Source organism: Electrona antarctica (genome assembly GCF_951216825.1).
Source record: "Electrona antarctica genome assembly, chromosome: 1".
Lineage (NCBI taxonomy): Eukaryota > Metazoa > Chordata > Actinopteri > Myctophiformes > Myctophidae > Electrona > Electrona antarctica.
This window is the reverse complement of record NC_136806.1, coordinates 832377-856966: the sequence shown is the minus strand read 5'-3', so window position 1 is coordinate 856966 and position 24590 is coordinate 832377. Positions and strand designations below refer to the sequence as shown.

At 42.3% G+C, this 24590-nt stretch overlaps 6 protein-coding genes across 6 annotated transcripts; 5 read left to right on the top strand and 1 right to left on the bottom strand.

Annotated features, from left to right (window-relative positions):
* Positions 1-4311: 4311 nt before the first annotated feature.
* LOC306930254 (histone H2B-like) lies at positions 4312-4686 on the top strand (the record flags this gene model as incomplete). Its single annotated transcript, XM_079511113.1, has 1 exon — positions 4312-4686. The coding sequence occupies one exon, from the start codon at positions 4312-4314 to the stop codon at positions 4684-4686; it is 375 nt and encodes a 124-aa protein (XP_079367239.1).
* A 776-nt stretch (positions 4687-5462) lies between these two features.
* Positions 5463-6035, top strand: LOC306930217 (histone H3.2-like; the record flags this gene model as incomplete). Its single annotated transcript, XM_079511051.1, has 1 exon — positions 5463-6035. The coding sequence occupies one exon, from the start codon at positions 5463-5465 to the stop codon at positions 5871-5873; it is 411 nt and encodes a 136-aa protein (XP_079367177.1). The 3' UTR covers positions 5874-6035.
* A 2832-nt stretch (positions 6036-8867) lies between these two features.
* Positions 8868-9179, top strand: LOC306930296 (histone H4; the record flags this gene model as incomplete). The annotated part of the gene is made up of 1 exon (XM_079511174.1): positions 8868-9179. One exon carries the CDS (start codon positions 8868-8870, stop codon positions 9177-9179), a length of 312 nt encoding a protein of 103 aa, XP_079367300.1.
* Positions 9180-9990: 811 nt separating this feature from the next.
* Positions 9991-10418, bottom strand: LOC306930243 (histone H2A-like). Its single transcript, XM_079511087.1, has one exon. It carries the CDS (start codon positions 10385-10387, stop codon positions 10004-10006), a length of 384 nt encoding a protein of 127 aa, XP_079367213.1. The 5' UTR covers positions 10388-10418; the 3' UTR covers positions 9991-10003.
* Positions 10419-14252: 3834 nt separating this feature from the next.
* LOC306930264 (histone H2B-like) lies at positions 14253-14627 on the top strand (the record flags this gene model as incomplete). Its single annotated transcript, XM_079511125.1, has 1 exon — positions 14253-14627. The coding sequence occupies one exon, from the start codon at positions 14253-14255 to the stop codon at positions 14625-14627; it is 375 nt and encodes a 124-aa protein (XP_079367251.1).
* A 4470-nt stretch (positions 14628-19097) lies between these two features.
* LOC306927293 (histone H2A-like) lies at positions 19098-19820 on the top strand (the record flags this gene model as incomplete). Its single annotated transcript, XM_079507002.1, has 2 exons — positions 19098-19196; positions 19530-19820. The coding sequence occupies 2 exons, from the start codon at positions 19098-19100 to the stop codon at positions 19818-19820; spliced, it is 390 nt and encodes a 129-aa protein (XP_079363128.1).
* Between the last annotated feature and the right edge of the window lie 4770 nt (positions 19821-24590).

Below are 24590 nucleotides of genomic sequence, written 5' to 3'. Positions count from 1 at the left end.
AATAAGTTAACTGATGTTACAGTTACTTTCACATAATGAGAAAGAAGTTAATTTGTAGGCTACTGTTCACCACACGACCAAATGCTATACTACAACTTGGCAATGATAAAAGCCCTTACTGATGAATGCACTGCAGGGTTATAAAAAATAAAGAAAGAACAATTGCACACTCGCCATAGAGGTAAAATATATATCCGATACTTTTTTTTTATCAGAGCTGCATTGATTCATGCGGGGATCAATATCATCTCACTGTCATCTGTCTGAATGCCATGTGGAGAATGGATTTGTTCTGATCATGGACACGTAGGCAGATATATTCATTTTCAACCATATACGGCGGGTAGCCTATATCCTCTTTGTCAGATCTTCTTTGTCAGCCTAAGTGCAGGTTAATTTCATGATGTCGTCATATTAAAATGATTCGCGGGACATTTGGCACCAAACTTGATTGATCTCATGATGAGATCAATGTAGTAGCCTACAGCCTAGCTACAGTTGCCCATATTATAATTAATTAAGGTGAGCTGGCTTAAAACTATGACTGGCCGAATTGCACGCGCTGATGCAATAATGTGGACTTCTATTTTTTTATAGGGCTAATCAGATTGGACTGAGGGGGACAGCGGCAGCATGCTGCTGTCCCCCCCCCCCCCCCCCCACACACACACACACACACACACATACACAGACAGTCGGTCAGACTGACTCAAATGAGCTCCATAAGAACAAAACAATTTAAATAGGCCTACTGCAGGCATTACTACACTAAACAACGTTGGATTCGTACAGTCAGAATGCAGATAAGTGTATGTTCTTATTATAATTGTGAGTTTGTTTTTTTAACATGCAGCGCGAGACTGCGAGAGCCGATCTATAAGCTCACAACGCGTTGCACTGCGAGTAGAAAGCTGTCAAGTGAGCAGTGCAATCGCGCATGCTAGAAATATCCTAATAAATAAATAAAAAGGTGTCGGGCTTGCAGGAGAAGTTTCTGTATGGGACTCTAGGCTAACCTGCCTCTAGAATGCATGCATTTAGGCATACAAGTGATACTTGGCTTTTATATAAGCTATAATTTTTTTATGTTTTGACCAATGTTTTGGACACATGCCTACATATTTTATCTGAGATTTGGGGACTTTTAATTGATTCAGCATGAAGACTAAAGCCTTCTGAATAAATCTACGCAAGCCGTACACTACCCTCTGAGCTGGCGCAGCTTTTAGCGGAGATTCCGACCAAACAACGTCACCGTCAAGTTCACGTTCAAGTTCATGAATTCCCACGTAATGTGGGAATCCACGTAAATGCCTGTCCGCTCACGCTCCGCTCACGTTACGTAACGTTATGAGCGTAAACGCCGTTGTGAATGAGGACCATTGTTTTGAATAAACAGGGGAAGAACACACGCGCACACACACACACACGCACACGCACACACACACGCACTCTCTCGCACACGCACGCACACACACGCCTGTGTGAGCCTGCCACTGCCAGCTCTCTATTTTGGCTTTATAAGCACAGAAGAGCAGCATTTGTATAAATGAATAACAATAATTAACTCATTGTGATATTATAATATAATGGGAATATTGCCACTGTCTCAATGAGCATCTAGAGAATACGAGACGGCTCGCCCCTTTTCCAACTCGCCCAAAGCGGCGAAGTTTGGTCGCCTCAACGGGAAGAGCGGTCGCCCCAACGGGAAGAGTGGTCACCCCAACGCGCGGAGAATTCGCCCAAAAGTCCGGAGAAGTCGCCCCAACAAAGAGAGAGAGAGAGATTGTGCTGCGCTCTTGCATATTCCTGTGTTGTTTGTGATGATTGGGGGGATTATCTGGGATCGACTACTTCAGTCTTGACATACAACATGATGTGTGATGATGTTGCTTTGCCTTATTATTGACTCTGAGTTTTGAAAGTAAAGAAGAGTTGTGTTTAAGCTGTCATGGTCCACTGATTCACAATAGTAGCCTACTTTTAAACAGAGAGAGAGAGAGATTTTTACCTGTACTATATTTGTACATGTACTTTGAGATGTTTCCTGTACTTTTAAACAGAGAGAGAGGGGAGGGGGGGGTATGTGTCTAGTTATAGTGAGAGTGGAGGGGGCCCAAGGGGGGTCATCAGCCTCTTTTGTTTGAGTGTGCTGGGTCGTTACTACAACAAAACAACAACAACAGATCAACTGTAGGAATGTAACCATGTATTTGAGAGAAGGTCCAATGTCTTCGACCACAGCTGCGTCAGCTAGTGCTGGTGCTGGTTCAATCACAGCTTCAATCACAACTGGAGCAACTACTGCTGGTTCAACTGGAGCGGTAGCAACTACTGCTGGTTCTGCTGCTTTCTGTAATTCCTGTAATCTATAGGACTATATGGATCTGTATTGAGGTTGGAGCATTTGCATTCTGTAGGCTACATTCCAGGCCATCATTGATTCATTGACTTAATTAATGGAATTCTGTTCTACAGAATGGCCCATCATCAAAGGTGTCTGGCATGGAATTCTGGGATTCTGTTCTACAGAATGGCCCATCATCAAAGGTGTCTGGCAGGCCATCATAGTCTAAGGTTTTAAATTCCTGTAATCTATAGGACTATATGGACCTGTATTGAGGTTGGAGCATTTGCATTCTGTAGGCTACCTGTTCTACAGAATGGCCCATCATCAAAGGTGTCTGGCAGGCAATTTTATGTAAGTGGGAAGCAACAAGAACTTGACACACACACAGCATACAATAACAGGCAGGCAATTTTATGTAAGTGGGAAGCAACAATAACTTTAGTGCCACCTGCTGAAATAAATAATACAATTTTATGTAAGTGGGAAGCAACAAGAACTTGCTGAAATAAATGCAAAATTGCAGGTAGGCCTATATTATTATGTTGTTATTATTATTATGTATATTAGTACAACAACAACATTGCAGGTAGGCCTACCATGACATGCAACATAAACATGAGTGCATATGGCTAGTAGTAGTAGACTAGTATGAAAGTCTGTGAAAGATTCCACGTAAATTGCCTTCATGATTTGAGTCATTTTCAAAAATCCACCTGTTGGTGGAACTGTAAGTCTGTGAAAAATTTCACAGGCTCCAGGTCCCCAGCTAAACAATGAAATAAGCAACTCCATACCATGACATGCAAAAACGAATGTTACTGGATAACATTATGTAAACATGAGTGCATATAATTTCAAGTACTATACTTATGTAAACATGAGTGCATATAATTTCAAGTACTGTACTTGGAATGGAATATCCAGAACAATGGAGGGGAGTAAGCCATTCATTATCCATGCATAATTTTAATTTGACCAACAACAAACAAACGGGTTCTAACTGGTTCTAAATGTTCTCCTTTGACAAACAATGTTCTAATATGATAAATAAGGTAAAATAAACATGAAATAAACACGGGGCGAGATATCCGTGCGTTGGGGCGAGATATCCACGCTGTGGGGCGAGCTGTCCACACTATGGGGGCGGGCTCTCCACGGCTCGGGGCGAGCCGTCATCACTTTTCGAAAATCTGTGGCGAGCCGTCTTCACTTTTCGAAATTCTGTGGCGAGCCGTCTTCACTTTTCGCGAGGGCGAAAAGTGAAGAAAAGTGGCGAAAAGTGGATAGACCTTTATCATGGGGAAATGTAGCCTAAATGTAGCCTAATATCCCTATAGCCTAATAGAGCGTCGCAGTCCCGCCTCCTACCCTGGACCAGGAAATTAAACCCAATGCATTATTCTCATAGACATTTCTTAAAGTCTTTATTTAAAGACGGTTACGCCGCGGACAAAGCCAACTCGAGTCGTGACAACTCATGACAACACAAACAATATTTTGGATCAAACAAATAATTACAAAGAAGAAAAACAACAAAAAAAGTGTTGTAACCTTCCGTTTTTTTCTTCTTTCTAATTATTTGTTTGGTCCAAAATATTGTTTGTGTTGTCATGAGTTGTCACGACTCGAGTTGGCTTTGTCCGCGGCGTAACCGTCTTTAAATAAATACTTTAAGAAATGTCTAGGAGAATAAGGCTTTGGGTTTCATTTCCTGGTCCAGGGTAGGAGGCGGGACTGCGACGCTCAATACCCAACATCTTTAAATTCTTAATTAACCCCTCACCATGTTGCACGAGCGGGAAAACATTATACAGGAACAACCACCCTCTTTGTGGCAGGATCAGATCAGCCAATCATATAGTGGGAGTCGCACACTTAATTTGCATAGGCTTGCTATAAATACTGGTGCAACGCCGGCCACAACTTACTTCTTCTCTTTACTCCACTGAGAAAGAAACATGCCTGAAGTAGCGAAGCCAGCGCCCAAGAAGGGCTCCAAGAAAGCCGTCGCCAAGACCGCCGCGAAGGGCGGCAAGAAGCGCAGAAAGTCCAGGAAGGAGAGCTACGCAATCTACATATACAAGGTCCTGAAGCAGGTTCACCCTGACACCGGTGTCTCTTCCAAGGCCATGGGCATCATGAACTCCTTCGTCAACGACATCTTTGAGCGCATCGCCGGTGAAGCCTCCAAACTGGCTAACTACAACAAGCGCCGCACCATCACATCCAGGGAGATTCAGACCGCTGTCCGCCTGCTGCTCCCCGGTGAGCTGGCCAAGCACGCCGTGTCTGAAGGCACCAAGGCTGTGACCAAGTACACCAGCTCCAAGTAAACTGTTCTGTCGGCTCTAAACACAACGGTCCTTTTAAGGACCACCCATGTTCTCCAACAAAGAGTTTATCCTCTTAACATAATGACCAACTGGGATATAAACTAAAACCAGTTTGTCCAGGGCTGTTATCAAACATTTATGTGAATTGCAGTGGTCACAGATGACATGAAACTTTCCTATTGGGCAATAGATTCAGTTAATAGTTTTCATATGCAACAAAATGGACTATAGTTTGTATGAACTACGTACGTTATAGAAGCTTTCTATTACACTAGTCTAGCTCCACTAAGATGATACATTAATCTTATGATCCAAACAATTTATAAACATGACTAAAATTAGTATTTTGTTCCAAGTTGTGAATACATGATTATATGTAGGTGCAACTGAATTCTATAATTGTGATCAGAAACTCATGATATACCGGTAGATTAATACACGGGAACGGTAGGCAGTACCATAATAATGAATATGGGGATTCAATTACACAGCAGTGTAGGCTTATTTCACAAAGTACTTTTAACTTTTTCAGTTATTTATTTGCACAGCATTTCAGCAACCCCAGTGCTGCAGTGCAGTAGGCTATGGCATTTGTAAGAGTTCCCCTCCAATCGGTGCCAGTGATGCATGATACCTCCCCAAACAAGGCGGTACCCTGACCACTGACCAATCAGAGGACGACGGCGTCTCTGAGGCGCTAATAAAATCAGCAGTTTTCAGTGCACTAAGCATTCTATTCTCAACTTCTTTAGAAGAGAACAGTACTACACGATACAATGGCAAGAACCAAGCAGACAGCTCGTAAGTCCACCGGTGGCAAAGCGCCCAGGAAGCAGCTCGCCACCAAGGCAGCTCGTAAGAGCGCGCCGGCAACCGGTGGCGTGAAGAAGCCTCACCGTTACCGTCCCGGTACAGTGGCTCTGAGGGAGATCCGTCGTTACCAAAAATCCACCGAGCTGCTGATCCGCAAGCTGCCCTTCCAGCGCCTGGTGAGGGAGATCGCCCAGGACTTCAAGACCGACCTGCGCTTCCAGAGCTCCGCCGTCATGGCTCTCCAGGAGTCGGCCGAGGCTTATCTGGTCGGTCTCTTTGAAGACACCAATCTGTGCGCCATCCACGCCAAGAGGGTGACCATCATGCCCAAAGACATTCAGCTGGCCCGTCGTATCCGCGGAGAACGTGCTTAAACTAATCTGTCACAACCCCAAAACGGCTCTTTTAAGAGCCACCAAATGTGTTATTTGAAGAGAAATCATTCCTTTCAATAATATAGATTGACAATAAGCCAATAACTACTGATTATATCTACCATTTATTACAAACCGTCAACTTGTTGCATTGTTTGTCTATAGTTAATATATATAACTATAGAATATAAATATATATATTTAACATCCATACTGACATGCTACAATAACTAATGCTTTTAGCCAGTTATGTAGAGACAGTGAATATTTAGATTTATTACTACATATAAATAATATGGTCTGTTCTTACTGATCTGATGAGAAAGTGGCTAAGAAGCCCGCAGCAGCCAAGAAAGTTCCAGCCAAGAAGTTTGCCAAACCCAAGGCAGCAAACCGCTCCCAAAAAGAAGTAAACTGCCTGCTCCATCTTTATACCCACAAAAGGCTCTTTTAAGAGCCAACCACATAATTTTGTAAGAGTATACTATCCTCACTTTTTACGTCATGGTCATGTGAGCACTGGAATAATAGCCAGTATATGGCTTTATATTAATACATTTGTGTATGCCTTATTTGCAAAAATATGGACCCTTTCTAAAACATGTATTGCAAATATTATGTATTGCAAATATCATTTCTGCTGCTGGCCTCTGATCCAAAATATCACAATATATTATTCAAGGCGTTGCATTACAAACATCAGATAAAGGCTACATGTCATCAGATTACAGACATCAAAGTTACTCACGTAATCAAATACAATACATTCAGTTGGATAAAAAAACACGGATTCAAGAGCCCCAAAGAAAGTGGCTAAGAAGCCCGCAGCAGCCAAGAAAGCCGCAAAGAAGGGTGCTCCCAAAAATAAGTAGTAATCCGTCTTGTTCCAACTTGATATCCACAAAAGGCTCCTTTAAGAGCCAACCACATTACTTTATAAGAGTATCCTCACTTTTTACGTCATCATGCTCACATGTGAGCACTGGAATAATAACCATCCTTTGTATGAATACATTTGTGTATGCCCTACGAGAAAAATGTTGAACCCTTTCCAAGATATTTATTGCAAATATGTATTGCAATAATATGCTCTGATCCAGACTTTTCTCCCCTGCCACTTAGTTATGCCGCTTGGATTTAAAGTATTGCATTTCCACAATATTACAAAATATCACAGTACAATACAATATTCAAGGGGTGGCATTACATTACATCAGATAAAGGCTACATGTCATTAGATTAAAACATCAAAGTTACTCACGTCATCAAATCAATACAATATTTTAGAAGAAAAAAAACATTTTGCAAATCCCCCCCACCCCTAATAATTTTAAATATTGACATAAATGTGTGAAGCCATCAGTCACTGTTTTGCTATGGCCTTGACCGCTGTTTTGGTTCAATGTTTTGTTCAACATAGCATTTAAATTGAGTATAGTACCATTACAAATGTAATAGTAAAACAAATAAAGAGAAAAACTGTAACCCGTCCACCTCTACATCATCAAATTGAAATTGCCAAGTTATACACAAATAAGCAAGACATTAATTTGTGAGATTCCCACCCCTTTTTCCCCTCACTGTATTATGTTTCTTTTCCCTTTTTTCTTTTCCTTTATGATACATTCCTGTTCTGTTCTTTGGCTATATAGAGCTCCGAAGTCTGACGTCACTTTCAGTAGAGGGCGTCAATCTCCAGGTTCATGTATTTGTTTATTTGCATTGAGATCCCCAAACGGCGATTTTAGGTCGCTTCATATAAGAACTGTGTTTGAAAAATAAACCGACCACCTCGGCGTTTCTGTCAGGGGAGTGGCTGTGCGTCGTTAATGATGTCCATTCATATTTGATACAGCCAGTTTCTAGAGAAAATGGAATTAATGTGACCGCAAAAGCCTTGAAACTACATATGAATGCAATGTCGCTGAGCATATACGTCACGCCCAGCTGTCAACATATTGCGTTCCTGAGATTCCTCGTTGACGTAAGCTCAGCTGGTGGTGACTCAACTCGTACTAACCACGATACATTATATATCAATAAAATAAAAATAAACATAATTAACGTTCAGTTTCTGTTGTGCGACGGGCTGTGGGCAGAAGCAGCCTACCCGGAAATGGAGTCTCTGGGTTGTTTGGCTCGTTTCTAACGCTTATTTTGTTACTCTTTGGGTATATTTGTACATTTCCACCTTCAGTCGATGCTTCATATCCATATGAGTGAAAAGGCTGGGGTGATCGGTTTATTTTTCAAACACAGTTCTTATATGAGGCGATCTAAAATCCCCCTATGGAGAGTACAATGCTTATAAAAACATACATGAACCATGACGTCAGGACTTCGGTGCTCTATAGAAGTGTCTATTTGTACGTCTCTAAATGTTTTGATGAATTGGACAAGGTGGACCCTCTTGTAAACAAGTGCAATGCTTTATTGGGTCGTCCACTCACAGTTAACAGTATTTGTATTGAGTTGTGCTCGAAATGTACTGTAATTCTACAAACTGTTAATAAATATTTCAATCAATAAATCAATCAGATATAGGCACAACACATGGTAATACATCACATGCATAGAAATAGTCATCAAGGATGAGAACATAACATCTGTCTAACAGTAGAATATCTGTACAGTCAATGAACCTATGAGTATACACTATAGAGTGCTGTGTCTATATAGTACATTATACAATATAGATGCTATCGAAATAACATAGTTTAGTCTTTGCATACGCCTGTAAATTCGTTGAGGCTAGATTTGACAAAACAGGTCAAACAGAAGGGTGGGGATAATTCATCACATAGGCGTGTGTGTGTGCGTGTGTGTGCGCGTGAGAGAGAGGGAGAGAGCGAGAGAGAGAGGGGCGGGGTTAGTAACGCCCACGCAGCTCGCTCTGCCTGTCCTCCCTTACGTCCTCAGAACACAAATAAAAGGGCAAGTCTCTGATCTCTCAAATCACTCAGTTTTCTAACTGCAACTACAGCTCAACTCAAAATGTCAGGAAGAGGCAAGGGAGGAAAAGGTCTTGGAAAAGGAGGCGCCAAGCGCCATCGCAAGGTGCTTCGTGATAACATCCAGGGAATCACCAAGCCCGCCATCCGCCGTCTGGCTCGCCGTGGCGGAGTGAAGCGTATCTCCGGTCTGATCTACGAGGAGACCCGCGGTGTCCTCAAGGTGTTCCTGGAGAACGTGATCCGTGACGCGGTCACCTACACCGAGCACGCAAAGAGAAAGACCGTGACCGCCATGGATGTTGTCTATGCTCTGAAGAGACAGGGACGCACTCTGTACGGATTCGGAGGTTAATAATGCTGATTTGATCTACCAACAACCCAAAGGCTCTTTTAAGAGCCGCCCACACTTTCTCTACAGAGCAGATTCCATATACACTTTGTAGAACCTTTTGAAGATTTGTGCTTTACTAGTCAAACAAGCAGTGTTTATCAAAAATTGTGTTACTATGATCCGTCGAAAGTTAAGTCTTCCGTTTTCCGAAAATTCCAATACCCTAGCTTTATACACCACTCACTTTTCAAGACCTTTTATAGTTGGCAAGCTACTGACTGGTCCATTTTCTATATTGTCTAGTCCAGAGAGTGACCTTATACTGCTTTGCATAGGCAAAATAAATGTTTCATTGGCCGGCTGGTTTGTGCTGATTAAAAATGCTAGTCTGTTGCAATCTGACAATTTGTAGTCTTTGACTAACAAAACTGTTCGGTGTGGACGTGGCTGAGCGTGCGTATATAACTGGTACAAACTGGAGACATGGGCCATACGGTTACAAATAGTCTGCATTATTTAAATTTGATGCAGACTACATAAAGTACTATTGTGAATACAGATAAGACCTGTGCGTAATAACTATGACAGGATCCAAGCAAAATATGCATTTATCTAAAAGTATATAGGCCCTCTTTAGTATATTGGGTCCCTTATTTATAAACTTTTCGGCTGCTGTTGACGCAGACAAATATAAAGTCCGCCTTATTTACACTAGTTTCATATTAAGCGACGGAACTAGTAACCTGTGTGCTCCTCAAAGACATTGGAAATTAACCTTTACATGGAAACAGTGGGTGGCTCTTAAAAGAGCCTTTGTGGGTTTTTTGGGGGGGGGTGAAGCAGATTTATTTCTTTGCGGCTTTCTCGGTCTTCTTGGGTAGCAGAACAGCCTGGATGTTGGGCAGCACACCGCCCTGTGCGATGGTCACTCCACCCAGCAGTTTGTTAAGCTCCTCGTCGTTGCGGACGGCCAGCTGGAGGTGACGGGGGATGATACGACTCTTCTTGTTGTCACGGGCAGCGTTTCCAGCCAACTCCAGGATCTCAGCGGTCAGGTACTCGAGCACCGCAGCGAGGTACACTGGAGCTCCGGCGCCGACTCTCTTGCCATAGTTGCCTTTACGAAGCAGTCTGTGGACACGACCCACGGGGAACTGGAGCCCGGCACGGGATGAGCGGGTCTTAGCCTTCGCCCTGGTCTTCCCTCCGGTTTTCCCTCTGCCGCTCATTTTGATGTAGATTTATTTCTGGAGTAAAATCTCGAAGAAAATTGAGAAATATGCTGAGGACAGGCGCGCGAGACCTTTTATATCTTCAACCAACACACAGCCTAGTATTGTCTGTATGTGAGGCGGTGCGCCCCACCAATGAATGAGAGCGCGGACTGAGTGTGTATGAGCTCCCGTCCAATCAGTGCTAGTGCCGTGAATGCTCCTCCCAAAGAAGGAGGTTCCTGCCCAGAGACAGAGAGAGAGAGAGAGAGAGAGAGAGAGAGAGAGAGAGAGACTGTACACTGTAGACAGCATAGATATATATCTATGGTAGACAGTACCAAAGAGAGAGTATGGTGGGTGTCCCATATGAACTAAACCCTAACATACAATAACTAAACACCCCTTCCCGAAGGGAGTGAAATTATAGGGGGAGGCAAAACAACACATAAACTAACATAACTAAACAGACATGACGAAAATAACAGAAGTTATCAACTAATATTTACAAAAAAACACCCAAAGTGATCCCTTTCTCATGATATATTCCATTCTACCCAGACCCAGTAGTCTGAGTGGTTGCAAATCCTTCTCTCAGTGTGAAATCAAGATCCTCTCCAGTTATGTCCTTAATGTCCAAAAATCTCCCGGCCGTGTCCAGTACCATTTTGATTCTTTCGGATTTACCCTGCATCTCCACCACACAGTTGATAAACAAGAGAAACTTTATTTTGTCCATACATATCATGTCTTGTCCATGTCTGTTTGTTTCCTCTTCCATGGTGTGTTTTGTTGCCCTTGCATCATTTCCCTCCATTCCTTTAACTGCTTGTGCATAATTATGATATTCCCTTATTCTCCCTGCTCCTCTTTGCATCTCCTTCCTTTATCCTTCTCAGACACTTTGATGCCCCTGTATAGTGGTTCCATTTTAAAGTATTTTATTGAATTTCCACAAATTACAAGGTATCACAGTACATCAATATTCAAGGCTTCGAAAAACATTCAAAAACAGGCTGTTTGTCATAAATACATCAATGTTACAGTTAATATGTAAAGTGTGCAAGCATATGACACCATGCTTTGTGTGCCATGTGTGTCTATTTGTAAGCACATAAACCATCAAAACCAAACATTCAGTTAAAAATCACACCCGTGTGAACTGAGTGGTGTAAGGTCTTATATAGACTGATCAACTGTGGTCTGACGTAATGAAATCACATAGCAACCATGATAATTTTTTGGTACGGACAGACACGTAAACGGACAGACATGTAAACTAACAAAGCCAGTTGTAGGAGTGGTTACACCACTCCTCAAACCCTGGTCCTCACATCAAGACACCGCTCACCTGTATAGTGGTTCCCTTTACTTTGCAGTGCATGCACTCTGGCTCTTGTGAGCTACAGGACCCAGTACAGCTCACCTCACCACATCTCCCACACTTCCTAACACCTCTGCAGACATATGGCCTATCATATGGCCTGACCTAGCCCCTCTTGGCACCCTCCGTGAAGTTTGTTTACTTTACGTAGGGTCCCTATGCATTTATCCCATGTGGAATGAACATTTTCTGACGTTTCCGTTGTCTCCTATAGCTGATATATGCTTCTTTTGAAACATCTCACCACCACCAAAAGGCTGCAGCACGGCCAGCACGGATAGTAAGAGAAATCTATGAAAAGCTGGGAACTAAATCGTTACCAAGAAATTTCTTCACCAATGTGTTTCTAAAGGTGTCTAATAACATGTACTAAAAGTTTGAAATTCAACTCCCGTGGGAAATTGAGTTATTAGCATAATATGTGATATATACCGATAACATCCTATATAAGGCAAAAAAGTCCAAATTTCATCATTCTTTAACTAGCATGTGACATATGAAACTAGGGGGTTTTCATGATTCTGAATCCATTCCAAGCATTAGTTTTGCACAAAAAACACTCCTTGGGGGGAAAACGGCCTCACAAACGTGATGAGGTCAGCACATTTGGTCAAGTGGATATGGCCTATGGATTCAGAATCATGAAAACCCCCTAGTTTCATATGTCACATGCTACTTAAAGAATGATGAAATTTGGACTTTTTTGCCTTATATAGGATGTTAAGGGTATATATCACATATTATGCTAATAACTCAATTTCCCACGGGAGTTGAATTTCAAACTTTTAGTATATGTTATTAGACACCTTTAGAAACACATTGGTGAAGACATTTCTTGGTAACGATTTAGTTCCCAGATTGGTCAAATACCTGATAAAATGCCCTTACTAGGAGGGTATTTACAACTGTATACCATATCGCGTGGGATAAATGCATAGGGACCCTCCGTAAAGTAAACAAACTTTACGGAGGGGTCCGAGAGGGGCTAGGCCTGACCTTGTATGTGATGTATTCCACATAAATCATTTCAGGAAGTTCATCAAAAGCTCGGTACAATGATCTGCACCTGGTTCGCTGATAACAAACTATCTCTACACCTGGGAAAAACTGAATCCATTCTCTTTGGATCAAATAGTAATCTCAACAAGGCTGATGATGACATATTGATTAGAGTGGGCGATAATGTTATCACACGAAAAGATGAAATTACCTACCTAGGTTCCATCCTGGAGGCAAATCTAAAATGGCCACCAACATAATAAAAAAAAGTCAACCAAATAACAAGATTCCTATACAGGATCTCCTCACTGGTCAACAAAAACACCTTGAAGACCCTAACAGGAGCCCTCACACAAGGTTTCTTCGACTATGGATGCACCTCCTGGTACCACAGCACCTCTAAGGCCATTCAAACTAGGCTCCAGACTTCCCAAAACAAACTGGTCAGGCTACTACTTGGCCTCACTCCCCGAACCCACCTCACCCCTGCCCACTTTGACAGGCTGGAATGGCTTAGGGTTGACGACAGAGTACAGCATCTTGCAATGGGTCTGGTCCACAAGATTCAATACACCACCAAGATACCCCTGTACCTGTCTAAATACTTCCTTAATGTCAACGAAGTCCACACCCACAACACCAGAGGGAGTTCAACAAACCATGTGCAACACAGATTCGGCAAAAACAAGGGACTAAATTAATTTCGCTCCTATGCCACCAAAATGTGTAACGCCTTACCAACAGTCATTAAGACATGTGAATCCCTTGACTCCTTCAAAACCGCCCTCAAAGGGCACCTTCGGACAGCTGCAATTCGAAAACCGTAAAATCTGAATTCCCCCACCCACCTTTCCCCCTCACTGTATATGTTTATTTTCTCTTTTTACCTCCTCTATGATGATTTCCTGTTTTGACTATATAGTTGTGTATATTCGTACATCTAAATTGTTTTGATGAATTGAAAATGGTGGGCCCTATTGTAAACAAGTGTAATGCTTTATGGTGTCGTCCACTCACAGTTAACAGTTGTTGTATTGAGTTGTACTTGAAATGTACTGTAATTCTGCAAACTGTTAATAAATCAATCAATCAATCAAAAGTCTGTTTGTAAGTGGACTGACTGACTACTATATTATATAAGTGGTGCATTGATATAAAGTATTACAACTGGATTTAAATTGGATCATGGAATTAGAACTATAGAAATGTAGATTTACTCTAAATGTCCAATATCATGATAAATGCCAATAGTAGTCTATTATGTTAGCGGCCCGCGGGACAATACACAATATATCAGGCAGGCGGGAGAACATTATACAGAAACAAAGACAGTGTGGGAGACTCCTCCCAGGCTCTTTGGGTCACATGAGCAGTGACAGCTGAAGCCAATCATGTGGTGGTAGTCGCATACTTCATTTGCATAGGCATGCTATAAATACTGGTGCAGCGCCTAAAATAATTTACTTCTTTATTCTTTAACACACTCTGTGAGAAAGAACCATGCCTGAAGTAGCGAAACCAGCGCCCAAGAAGGGCTCCAAGAAAGCCGTCGCCAAGACCGCAGCTAAGGGCGGCAAGAAGCGCAGAAAGTCCAGGAAGGAGAGCTACGCTATCTACATATACAAAGTCCTGAAGCAGGTCCATCCCGATACCGGTGTCTCTTCCAAGGCCATGGGCATCATGAACTCCTTCGTCAACGACATCTTTGAGCGCATCGCCGGTGAAGCCTCCAAACTGGCTCACTACAACAAGCGCTCCACCATCTCATCCCGGGAGATTCAGACCGCCGTCCGCCTGCTGCTCCCCGGTGAGCTGGCCAAGCACGCCGTGTCTGAAGGCACCAAGGCTGTGACCAAGTACACCAGCTCCAAGTAAACTCCATAGTTTGCTATTACAAAACACCGGTCCTTTTAAGGACCACCCATATTTTCAAATAAAGAGTTTATCCATCAACATGGCCATTACAATGCATGTCTGCTAGTTAGTCCAAGTCTGACATTAATGTGAATTTACAGTACACACACACTTTAATTCAGGAAGATAAGGTTGAATGAATCTAGATTATATTAAGGATAAATGGGCTAAATAATTCAGATTATACAAGGAAATGAGTGGAATCGGGTTTAAAAACATTTCAACAATTTAAGATCTCCATTTTGGCTGGAATATGCTTGGAAGATGGAAACTATGTTGCACATTCATCTAATCATATGGGTAGGCTACTGGGTAGCCTACATACAAACAATGTTTGTATTTGTAAGTTTTATTAAATGTATGAATTTGACCTTGACATACTTAAAGGGGAATAGCACTCATTTTCGACATTTTACTGTGTCATAAATATATTTACATCTGTAGCCTATATTGTGATTGTGCTATCATGCCTTGACTTAATTATACTTATATATTATTGTTGTTGTTGTAAAGTTCTGAAAATAGACTACTTCAATATCCAATAGGAACTATGTCACCATTAGTTCAGTAAAGTATATAAAAGAGCTCAAAGGCTTCATATTCAGTCAGACAACTCACCCCGAAAGTGGCCAAAAGTGAAGACATCTCACCCCTGGTGAGTTGTCCGGATGTTCGGGGTGAGTTGTCCTGACTGAATATGTAGCCTTTGAGCTCTTTTATATACTTTACTGAACTAATGGTGACATAGTTGTCCTGACAACTCACCAAAAGTGGCAAAAGGGGTGAGTTGTCTTGTTACCCTCCGGGATGTGTAGATTCAAATCTTATAAATTGAATTTAAGTAATGCTGATCTAGTTAAATTACTAGATCTAATGCTGCAATCATGGTACACCAACAGCATTTGGTACGGTAAACACGTAGGCCCTCATTAGTGTACAATAGAGCGGGATTAGTGTACAATAGAGCGGGAAAAGAATGTAACTACCATTACACAGCAGTGTAGGTTCATTTCACTATTTTTTCCATTCAAACTGAAGAAATTAAGCAATAACCTGCTGTGCTCTTAATGATTGCAGCCATGTGGACAGACAGGATAAATAGAAAGTTAAGCTATAAGTGCGCATTTAGAATATTGGAAATTACTCTTATGTAGAAACAGTGGGCCTCATGCGCCAACCGTTCTTAAGAAGTTCTTAAGAGGAAATTTGTTCTTAGACCCACTTAAGAAGTTTTTAAGAAGGTTTTGGGATCCCTCAATCTTTTCTTAGCTGTGATTTGTTCGTAGGTAAGAACAGAATCTACGCACACTGTGGAGCACTCTTAGGCTGCGTACACACCTAAAGAACAAATGTTTGGTCCGTGTGCGATGCCTGATTGCTATTTGATTGCTGCTCCAATTCATTTTCAATGGGAGTCACGTCGTTTGATCGGACAAACCTGTCCGATGTGGGGGCGGAGGGCACAACAAACACATCGGACACCTTGTAGTCAAAACAGCCAACGAACAGGGTGGGACTTCAGATCGGACAGAAGGGTGGTTTTTAACCGCCAACTAATAGGAGAGAACTTCCGTTCTTGACAGCACTGGGTGGGGTTTAGGCTGTAGTCTTCTGAGTTACGTGACACAGACTATTATATCGCTTGTTTGTATGTCTTCTTTTGGCTATGGCCGTGCGTAACTTGGAGAGTCCAAGTTGCGCACGGCTGTCTCCAGTGAGTGAGTCCAGTCTGCTAAGTTCTATTCTATATACAGAAATACAGGACGATAGCCAAAATAGCCGTCGGGCCTCGGCAGTTGTGAGGCTGCATTAATAATTAGTTCTAAAAGCATGTCTTTTTTACGGGGATCACTATTGATTTTAATAGTAGACGCATATATGTCTATGAGTAGCCTAGAGTAGAAATGTAATGGCAGCGTACGAGGTTCACATGCGCAAATATAACAGATGTACAAGTTATCGACACGAATGGTACTTACGGTATGGTACACGATGTAAGCTTGTAGATCTGTTTATTTTAAGCATGCGCCACCGCCACCACGCAAAGTTATGACGCGCGCACATGTGGGGGGAGAGACCCGATATATTTTATAGCTCTATGGGAGAGACGCAGACAGAGAAATATTTGAAATCATCCTGTCTCGCTCTAGCGCACGGCCGCACGCATAAAGAGCCAATGGAGCAAATGTTAAATAAGCTACACAGGTGGTCCTAAATGATTAATTGATTACATCACTATAGCAAAAGACGTGATATAGGTCAACTGCAGCGGAGCTGTTCTGACTTGAAGCTTAACTGACCAGCACGGCTTCAAGTTTAACATGGAAATGCCCGTCGATTTGATGCGCAGAAATAACATAGGCCTATATCGAATCAGGTTAAGGTGCACACATGGAAGAAAAGTCCTTTTTATCGGGATTCGGGGATACTTTGTTGTAGGCTATACGTCTCCGGTGAATTGTATGCACCAGCAGCAAGCACATTATTGTTCAAACACCTGCTCCTCTGTTCATCTGTTGTCTTATTTGGCTAATAAAATAATTATTAAGAATTAATGCAATTTCAAGTTGTTGCTGCAATCATGATTCATGTTGCTGTTCTCTTCTCTGTGTGACTGAAGGTTGCGCCCAAAAATTGTAGACAGTGATTTCCCGCACCCCCTCATGTTATTTTTCCCTCCGTCGTAAAATGACCTTTTCTTTTTTTCACTATTTGGTTCGCTTAACATGTCCACGTGTCATTTGTTTACATATTTGGTACGCTTTACAAAGTCCAGTGTGAACACCAAACGGACCAAAATAAAAATGCAAATATTTGGTCCTTGATCCGGACCTTCTAAGTGAACTTTGAGTGTGAAAAACGGCCTCGACAAACTACCGCTAGCTGCTGCTGCAGTCAAGAAAACTACACTGAACATATGTGCATCTATTTCCGCGTATTGTAGCACCGCCCAAATCGCGCAAAGTATTGTGGGACATGGAGGCATCAAATCATAAAAATGTAATCAGTGGTCGGTCGGACAGATCTGTGTGTCCGAAAGGTGTGTACGAAGCCTTAGGGTGCCTTTTTCGTTCTTAAGTGCAATCTGAAAACATAAAGGGAAAACAGCGCCATCTGCATGATGCTCAAAGTTTGGTCTGAGGACCTCAAGGGGTCCTTGAGGAAGTTCCAGGCAGTCCACAGCAAAATATGGAATATTTTACCACTTTAATCCCATTTTATACTTTGAAAATAGCCAATATACAAGCTCACAAACGCGTCCCATTACTGCCCATTTTGAGCTTGTAGATCGGCTATTTTCAAAACATTTTGATAAATCTTCAAAACATTACCCTAGCAGAAAATATTTTCATATGGGGGTCTGCAGAATGCATGTCAATTTGGGGGTCCTTGACATGAAAATGTTTGAGAACCACTGGTTTAGAGTTCACAACCCAACCCAAACAAACGCACCATACCCACCACATAACCCCCCCGCCATCAACCCCCCCCCCCCCCCCAGTTGACTATTGTGAGATAAATAATAAAATACATTCATGAAATATTAAAATATTGAAAATGTGAGAATTTCTGTTCACTTCAGTACCTCCACAGTATTATTTATTTTTAATGTTTGGAGTCTGGTGTTCCACCATATTTAGACTTTAGTTTAGGGATTCTTGACTTCACTCAACTTTATTTCTATGTGTGAGGTCCTGTGAGCTGCAATCACACACAGGTGTGACTGCAGGCAAGGCCATGGAGTCATGCAAAACTACACCCACCTGGGTGAACACAGGTAGGAAAGTGAATTCCCAATGCCTTATATGGGATTGGTGGGGCGGTTCCCTATGGTAATTAGGATGCTAATTAGGATATGTGGGGCGTCTACCTATGATAATTTGAATGAACTGGCACACCCCTTCAAGTTACGAGGATTTGGATTCATCATCATAAGAACATGCTTACGAACAATTCTGCCTACTTAAGAACGTTTCATGAATCTGACTGGACTTCTCTTAGGAATTCACTTAGGAAGAAATGTAAGAGGAAAAGTTAGGAACTTATTGGCGCATGAGGCCCATTCTGTGTGGAGCAGCCTGGGTAGGAGACCCCAAAACATGGAGAAAACAGAGGGGCAGGGGCAGACTGTCACTGCCATATTGTAAATTGGCATATGGGGACTTCACCACGAAATATAGCAATTTAAATATTAACTGGGGAACCCAATCAAATAAAATAATATGTAATTGAATAAGTAATAAGATATATGGAGGTATGGTACTTTTTAAACACTGCTCCTTTGAAGAAAGTAAAAACCTGGTAAATAATTTGAACAGCGGCCTCGTCACTGGGAACATGCAGGACGTTATGTGGCTAACTGCCCATGGTAGACTACCAGCTAGAGCAGTGGTTAAATGGAGCTGCTTTGTGACCACAACGGAATGCCCCATGCCAGACTGTGACGAATTAGAGACCATGTGGCACTTGCTCATAGACTGCAATAGGTCGAAGGCAGTCTGGAGCAAGATGCACGATATAGGCGTGAGGGTACCATGTCACAGAAACATTTTATACGGTGTCTTTAACTGCAGAAAAGAAAATTATGATTTATTTTGGGTTTGCATTTGTGTGACTCGATGCAAAATATCAATGGACAACATGATAATAGATGCAAACACTGCAAATCAGAACGGAACTAAAAAGGAGAAAAACCATAGACCTGAAGAGACTGCACACGCACTTAAACTGGCCCACTTTAGCACTGTAGTCACTTGAGCCCAGGTAATGTTCTCCTTTTAACGTATATATGTATACTGTGTTGCATTTATTCTACCACGGCTCAGTAGCCGAATGGTAAAGTGAGAGGTACTTTGATGTGAGGACCTGCTGCTCCGTAAAGGCAACTATGCCCAGAGAGTCGGTGCCGGCGCCCCGGTCTATCTGGCGGCTGTCCTCGAGTATCTGACCGCTGAGATCCTGGAGTTGGCTGGAAACGCTGCCCGTGACAACAAGAAGAGTCGTATCATCCCCCGTCACCTCCAGCTGGCCGTCCGCAACGACGAGGAGCTCAACAAACTGCTGGGTGGAGTGACCATCGCTCAGGGCGGTGTGCTGCCCAACATCCAGGCTGTTCTGCTGCCCAAGAAGAACGAGAAAGCCGCCAAGAAATAAACCTTCATTTCGACTGAACAAACTCCCACAAAGGCTCTTTTAAGAGCCACCCACTGGGCCTCATGCGCCAATAAGTTCCTAACTTTTCCTCTTACATTTCTTCCTAAGTGAATTCCTAAGAGAAGTCCAGTCAGATTCATGAAACGTTCTTAAGTAGGCAGAATTGTTGGTAAGCATGTTCTTATGATGATGAATCCAAATCCTCGTAACTTGAAGGGGTGTGCCAGTTCATTCAAATTATCATAGGTAGACGCCCCACATATCCTAATTAGCATCCTAATTACCATAGGGAACCGCCCCACCAATCCCATATAAGGCATTGGGAATTCACTTTCCTACCTGTGTTCACCCAGGTGGGTGTAGTTTTGCATGACTCCAGGTGCTGCCACACGGTCGAAAGAGCTGCGCACGTTCTCGGCTGCGCGCAGCTTAAAGCTTGAGTTTTTAGACAGCTGGTGGATGGAAATTAAGCTCCACCTCCGCTGAATTCTTGCGCGACGGCCAGATTCCCGGAAACGCTCTCCTCCGCTCAAGTCTTCCGCGGAGGTGGAGCTTCTTTTCCATCCACCAGCTGTCTAAAAACTCAGAATTTAAGCTGCGCAGAGCTTAAGAAGTGCGCAGCTTAAGAATGTTTTGCGCTATGGTGTGGAGACGGTGTCCATGACCTTGCCTGCAGTCACACCTGTGTGTGATTGCAGCTCACAGGACCTCACACATAGAAATAAAGTTGAGTGAAGTCAAGAATACCTAAACTAAAGTCTAAATATGGTGGAACACCAGACTCCAAACATTAAAAATCAATAATACTGTGGAGGTACTGAAGTGAACAGAAATGTTCACATTTTCAATATTTCAATATTTTAATATTTTCAATATTCATGAATGTATTTTATTATTTATCTCACAATAATCAACTGGGGGGGGGGGGGGGGTGATGGCAGGGGGGGGGGGGTGTTATGTGGTGGGTATGGTGCGTTTGTTTGGGTTGGGTTGTGAACTCTAAACCAGTGGTTCTCAAACATTTTCATGTCAAGGTCCCCCCAAATTGACATGCATTCTGAAGACCCCCATATGAAAATATTTTCTGCTAGGGTAATGTTTTGAAGATTTATCAAAATGTTTTGAAAATAGCCGATCTACAAGCTCAAAATGGGCAGTAATGGGACGCGTTTGTGAGCTTGTATATTGGCTATTTTCAAAGTATGGCGCATGAGGCCCATTGGGCCTCATGCGCCAACCGTTCTTAAGAAGTTCTTAAGAGGAAATTTGTTCTTAGACCCACTTAGGAAGTTTTTAAGAAGGTTTTGGGATCCCTCAATCTTTTCTTAGCTGTGATTTGTTTGTAGGTAAGAACAGAATCTACGCACACTGTGGAGCACTCTTAGGGTGCCTTTTTCGTTCTTAAGTGCAATCTGAAAACATAAAGGAAAAACAGCGCCATCTGCATGATGCTCAAAGTTTGGTCTGAGGACCTCAAGGGGTCCTTGAGGAAGTTCCAGGCAGTCCACAGCAAAATATGGAACATTTACCACTTTAATCCCATTTTTTACTTTGAAAATAGCCAATCTACAAGCTCACAAACGCGTCCCATTACTGCCCATTTTGAGCTTGTAGTTTGGCTATTTTCGAAACATTTTGATAAATCTTCAAAACATTTCCCTAGCAGAAAATATTTTCATATGGGGGTCTGCAGAATGCATGTCAATTTGGGGGTCCTTGACATGAAAATGTTTGAGAACCACTGGTTTAGAGTTCACAACCCAACCCAACGCACCATACCCACCACATAACCCCCACCCCATGCACCCACCATCATCTCCCCCCCACCAAGTTGACTATTGTGAGATAAATAATGAAATACATTCATGATTATTGAAAATATTGAAATATTGAAAAGTTCTGTTCACTTCAGTACCTCCACAGCATTATTGGAGTCTGGTGTTCCACCATATTTAGACTTTAGTTTAGGTATTCTTGACTTCACTCAACTTTATTTCTATGTGTGAGGTCCTGTGATTTCTGTGTGCTGCAATCACACACAGGTGTGACTGCAGGCAAGGCCATGGAGTCATGCAAAACCACACCCACCTGGGTGAACATAGGTAGGAAAGTGAATTCCCAATGCCTTATATGGGATTGGTGGGGCGGTTCCCTATGGTAATTAGGTTGTTAATTAGGATATGTGGGGCGTCTACCTATGATCATTTTAATGAACTGGCACACCCCTTCAAGTTACGAGGATTTGGATTCATCATCATAAGAACATGCTTACGAACAATTCTGCCTACTTAAGAACGTTTCATGAATCTGACTGGACTACTCTTAGGAATTCACTTAGGAAGAAATGTAAGAGGAAAAGTTAGGAACTTATTGGCGCATGAGGCCCATTCTGTTTTGGTCTTGCCTCTGCCGCTCATTTTGTAGATGTATTTGTAGAGTAATAATAGCTCGAAGAAATGAATGTGCTGGAAGAGAGCTGTGCGAGACCTTTTATATGTTCAGCTCAGTAAAGTATAGTGTGGGGTTGTGCGCCCCACCAATCATAGAGACGGATGAGAGCGCGGGCTGAGTGTGTATGAGTTTCCCATGACTGCCTAATCTATTGATTGATTGATTGATTGAAATATGTATTAACAGTTTGCAGAATTACAGTACATTTCAAGCACATACTCAATACAAAGACTGTTAACTGTGAGTGGACAACCCAATTAAGCATTACACTTGTTTACAAGAGGGTCCACCTTGTTCAATTCATCAAAACATTTAGAGACATACAAATAGACACTTCTATATAGTCAAAGAACATGGGGATTTTATGGGTGTCAGTTTTGAATTGCAGCTGTCCATAGGTGCCCTTTGAGAGCGGTTTTGAAGGAGTCAAGGGATTCCCATGTCTTAATGACTGTTGGTAGGGCGTTTCACATTTTGGTTGCATAGGAGCGGAAATAATTTAGTCCCTTGTTTGTGCCGAATCTGGATTGTACATGGTTTGTTGCACTCCCTCTGGTGTTGTGGGTGTGGACTTCGTTAACATTAAAGGACCACTTCATGACTTTTCAACCTATCTTCATATACTAGGTCCTCACTAAAAATCATGATAAAATACCACCATTTTTTCCCACTCAGTCTGTGTCTCATGGGAGGTCTGTGGGGCAGTTCAGAAAGCCGTCCACCAGTGACATCATCGATGGGGAATCCAAGCTAATAGCAACTGCAGGCTTTCTAGTACTGAAAACTTGCAATGTGAAAATGGAAGCCATCGTTCTCATGCTAATACAAATCTAAATATTGTTGTAGAAAAATCTTGGTTAAAAAAATATCTGCCTATATGATGTCACTGGTGGACGGGTTTCTGAACTGCCCACGGCCCTCCTATGAGACACAGACTGAGTAGCCATTTTATCATTATTATTAGTGAGGACCTATTATATGAAGATAGGTTGAAAAGTGGTGAAGTGGTCCTTTAAAGAAGTATCTAGACATATGGTACATGGGTATCTTGGTGGTGTATCGAATCTTGTGGACCAGACCCATTGCAAGATGCTGTACTCTGTCGTCGACCCTAAGCATTCCAGCCTGTCAAAGTGGGCAGGGGTGAGGTGGGTTTGGGGGGTGAGGCCAAGTAGGGTCCTGACCAGTTTGTTTTGGGAAGTCTGGAGCCTAGTTTTAAGGGCCTTAGAGGTGCTGTGGTACCAGGAGGTGCATGCATAGTCAAATAAACCTTGTATGAGGGCTCCTGTTAAGGTCTTCAAGGTGTTTTTGTTGACCAGTGAGGAGATCCTGTAAATTAATCTTGTTCTTTGGTTTTTTTATTACTTTGGTGGCCATTTTATCACTGGAAAGATGATGGAACCTACTGTAGGTAGGTAATTTCATATTTACGTGTGATAACTTTGTCACCCACTCTAACCAAGAAGTAATTTGCCTTGCTGAGATTACTATTAGATCCAAAGAGAATGGATTCAGTTTTTACCAGGTGTAAAGATAGTTTGTTATCAGCGAGCCAGGTGCAGATTCTACCGAGTTCAGAGCTGAGGGCCTTTTCAACCTGCAGTTTGTTCTTGTCCGAGATTAGCAGTGCAGAGTCATCTGCGAACAGGAACAAGTTGCAGTCACAAGCTGATGTCATGTCGTTAACATATATTAGGAACAGTAAAGGTCCTAGTATGCTTCCTGGTAGAACACCACAGCTCACTGGGAGGGGGGGGGGGGGGGGGGGGGGGAGACAGTGTTCCATTCACCTCCACCATCTGTTCTCTCCCCTCCAGGTAGGATTGCATCCAGCTCACTGATGTGCTATCGAAACCAATTGCTTTTAGCTTGTTAACCAGTATGGAGTGGTTCACGGTGTCAAAAGCCTTTTGGAGGTCCAGCTTGACCATGCCGCAGTATTTGCCAGCATCCACCTCATGTTTGATGTGGTCGCTCAAATAGAGAAGGAATAAAACTACAGGATAAAACTACATGATAAAACTACATGATAAAACTACAGGATAAAACTACAGGATAAAACTACATGATAAAACTACATGATAAAACTACAGGATAAAACTACAGGATAAAACTACATGATAATACTATAAAACTACATGATAAAACTACATGATAAAAGTACAGGATAAAACGTCATGATAACATTACATGATAAAATTACATGATAATACTATAAAACTACATTATAAAACTGCATGTGTTAGGTGCTTGCACATAAGACTCTATCATTTGTTTATCTGTTGGTTCCCTAATGTTGTCTTTCTTCTGTTGTATAGT

Coding starts and splice junctions, on each gene's coding strand:
- LOC306930243 (XM_079511087.1), bottom strand. CDS start 10,387: ATGAGCGGCAGAGGGAAAACCGGAGGGAAGACCAGGGCGAAGGCTAAG.